Source organism: Charadrius vociferus, unplaced genomic scaffold (genome assembly GCF_000708025.1).
Source record: "Charadrius vociferus isolate BGI_N301 unplaced genomic scaffold, ASM70802v2 scaffold579, whole genome shotgun sequence".
NCBI classification, from domain to species: Eukaryota; Metazoa; Chordata; class Aves; order Charadriiformes; family Charadriidae; genus Charadrius; species Charadrius vociferus.
The window spans coordinates 1,191,790-1,192,064 of record NW_009661367.1 but is presented as its reverse complement, the minus strand read 5'-3'; the positions used below and the strand labels follow the sequence as shown (position 1 = coordinate 1,192,064).

Genomic DNA, 275 nt, shown 5'->3' with positions numbered 1-275 from the left:
CTTGCAGGAACGCTGAGACGGAGTGGCCGGAGACGGGGCGGCTGGCGCTGTACCTGCTGGGGCTGCGGGCCACTTGTCCCCCACCGAAGCCTGGTCCCCAGCGCTCACTGGTGACATGGCTGAAGTACTACTTGGAGGAGGACTGGACAGGTGAGAGCATCCCCATGGGGTGACTGTGGCGAGCACCCATCTGTGTGCCAGCATGTCTGGCTACGAGGCCGCCAGCTTGCCCCGGTGACACGGCACCTCATCCCCCGGCTCCCCGCCGGCACGCC

General features: G+C 67.6%; 1 protein-coding gene across 1 annotated transcript in view; it reads left to right on the top strand.

Annotated features, from left to right (window-relative positions):
• SLC35E4 (solute carrier family 35, member E4) overlaps positions 1–275 on the top strand; it is a 7,293-nt gene that overhangs the window by 2,203 nt on the left and 4,815 nt on the right. The window contains exon 2 of the mRNA XM_009893339.1: positions 8–169. Coding sequence (XP_009891641.1) covers positions 8–169 — 162 coding nt within the window. The remainder of the gene's footprint in view (positions 1–7; positions 170–275) is intronic.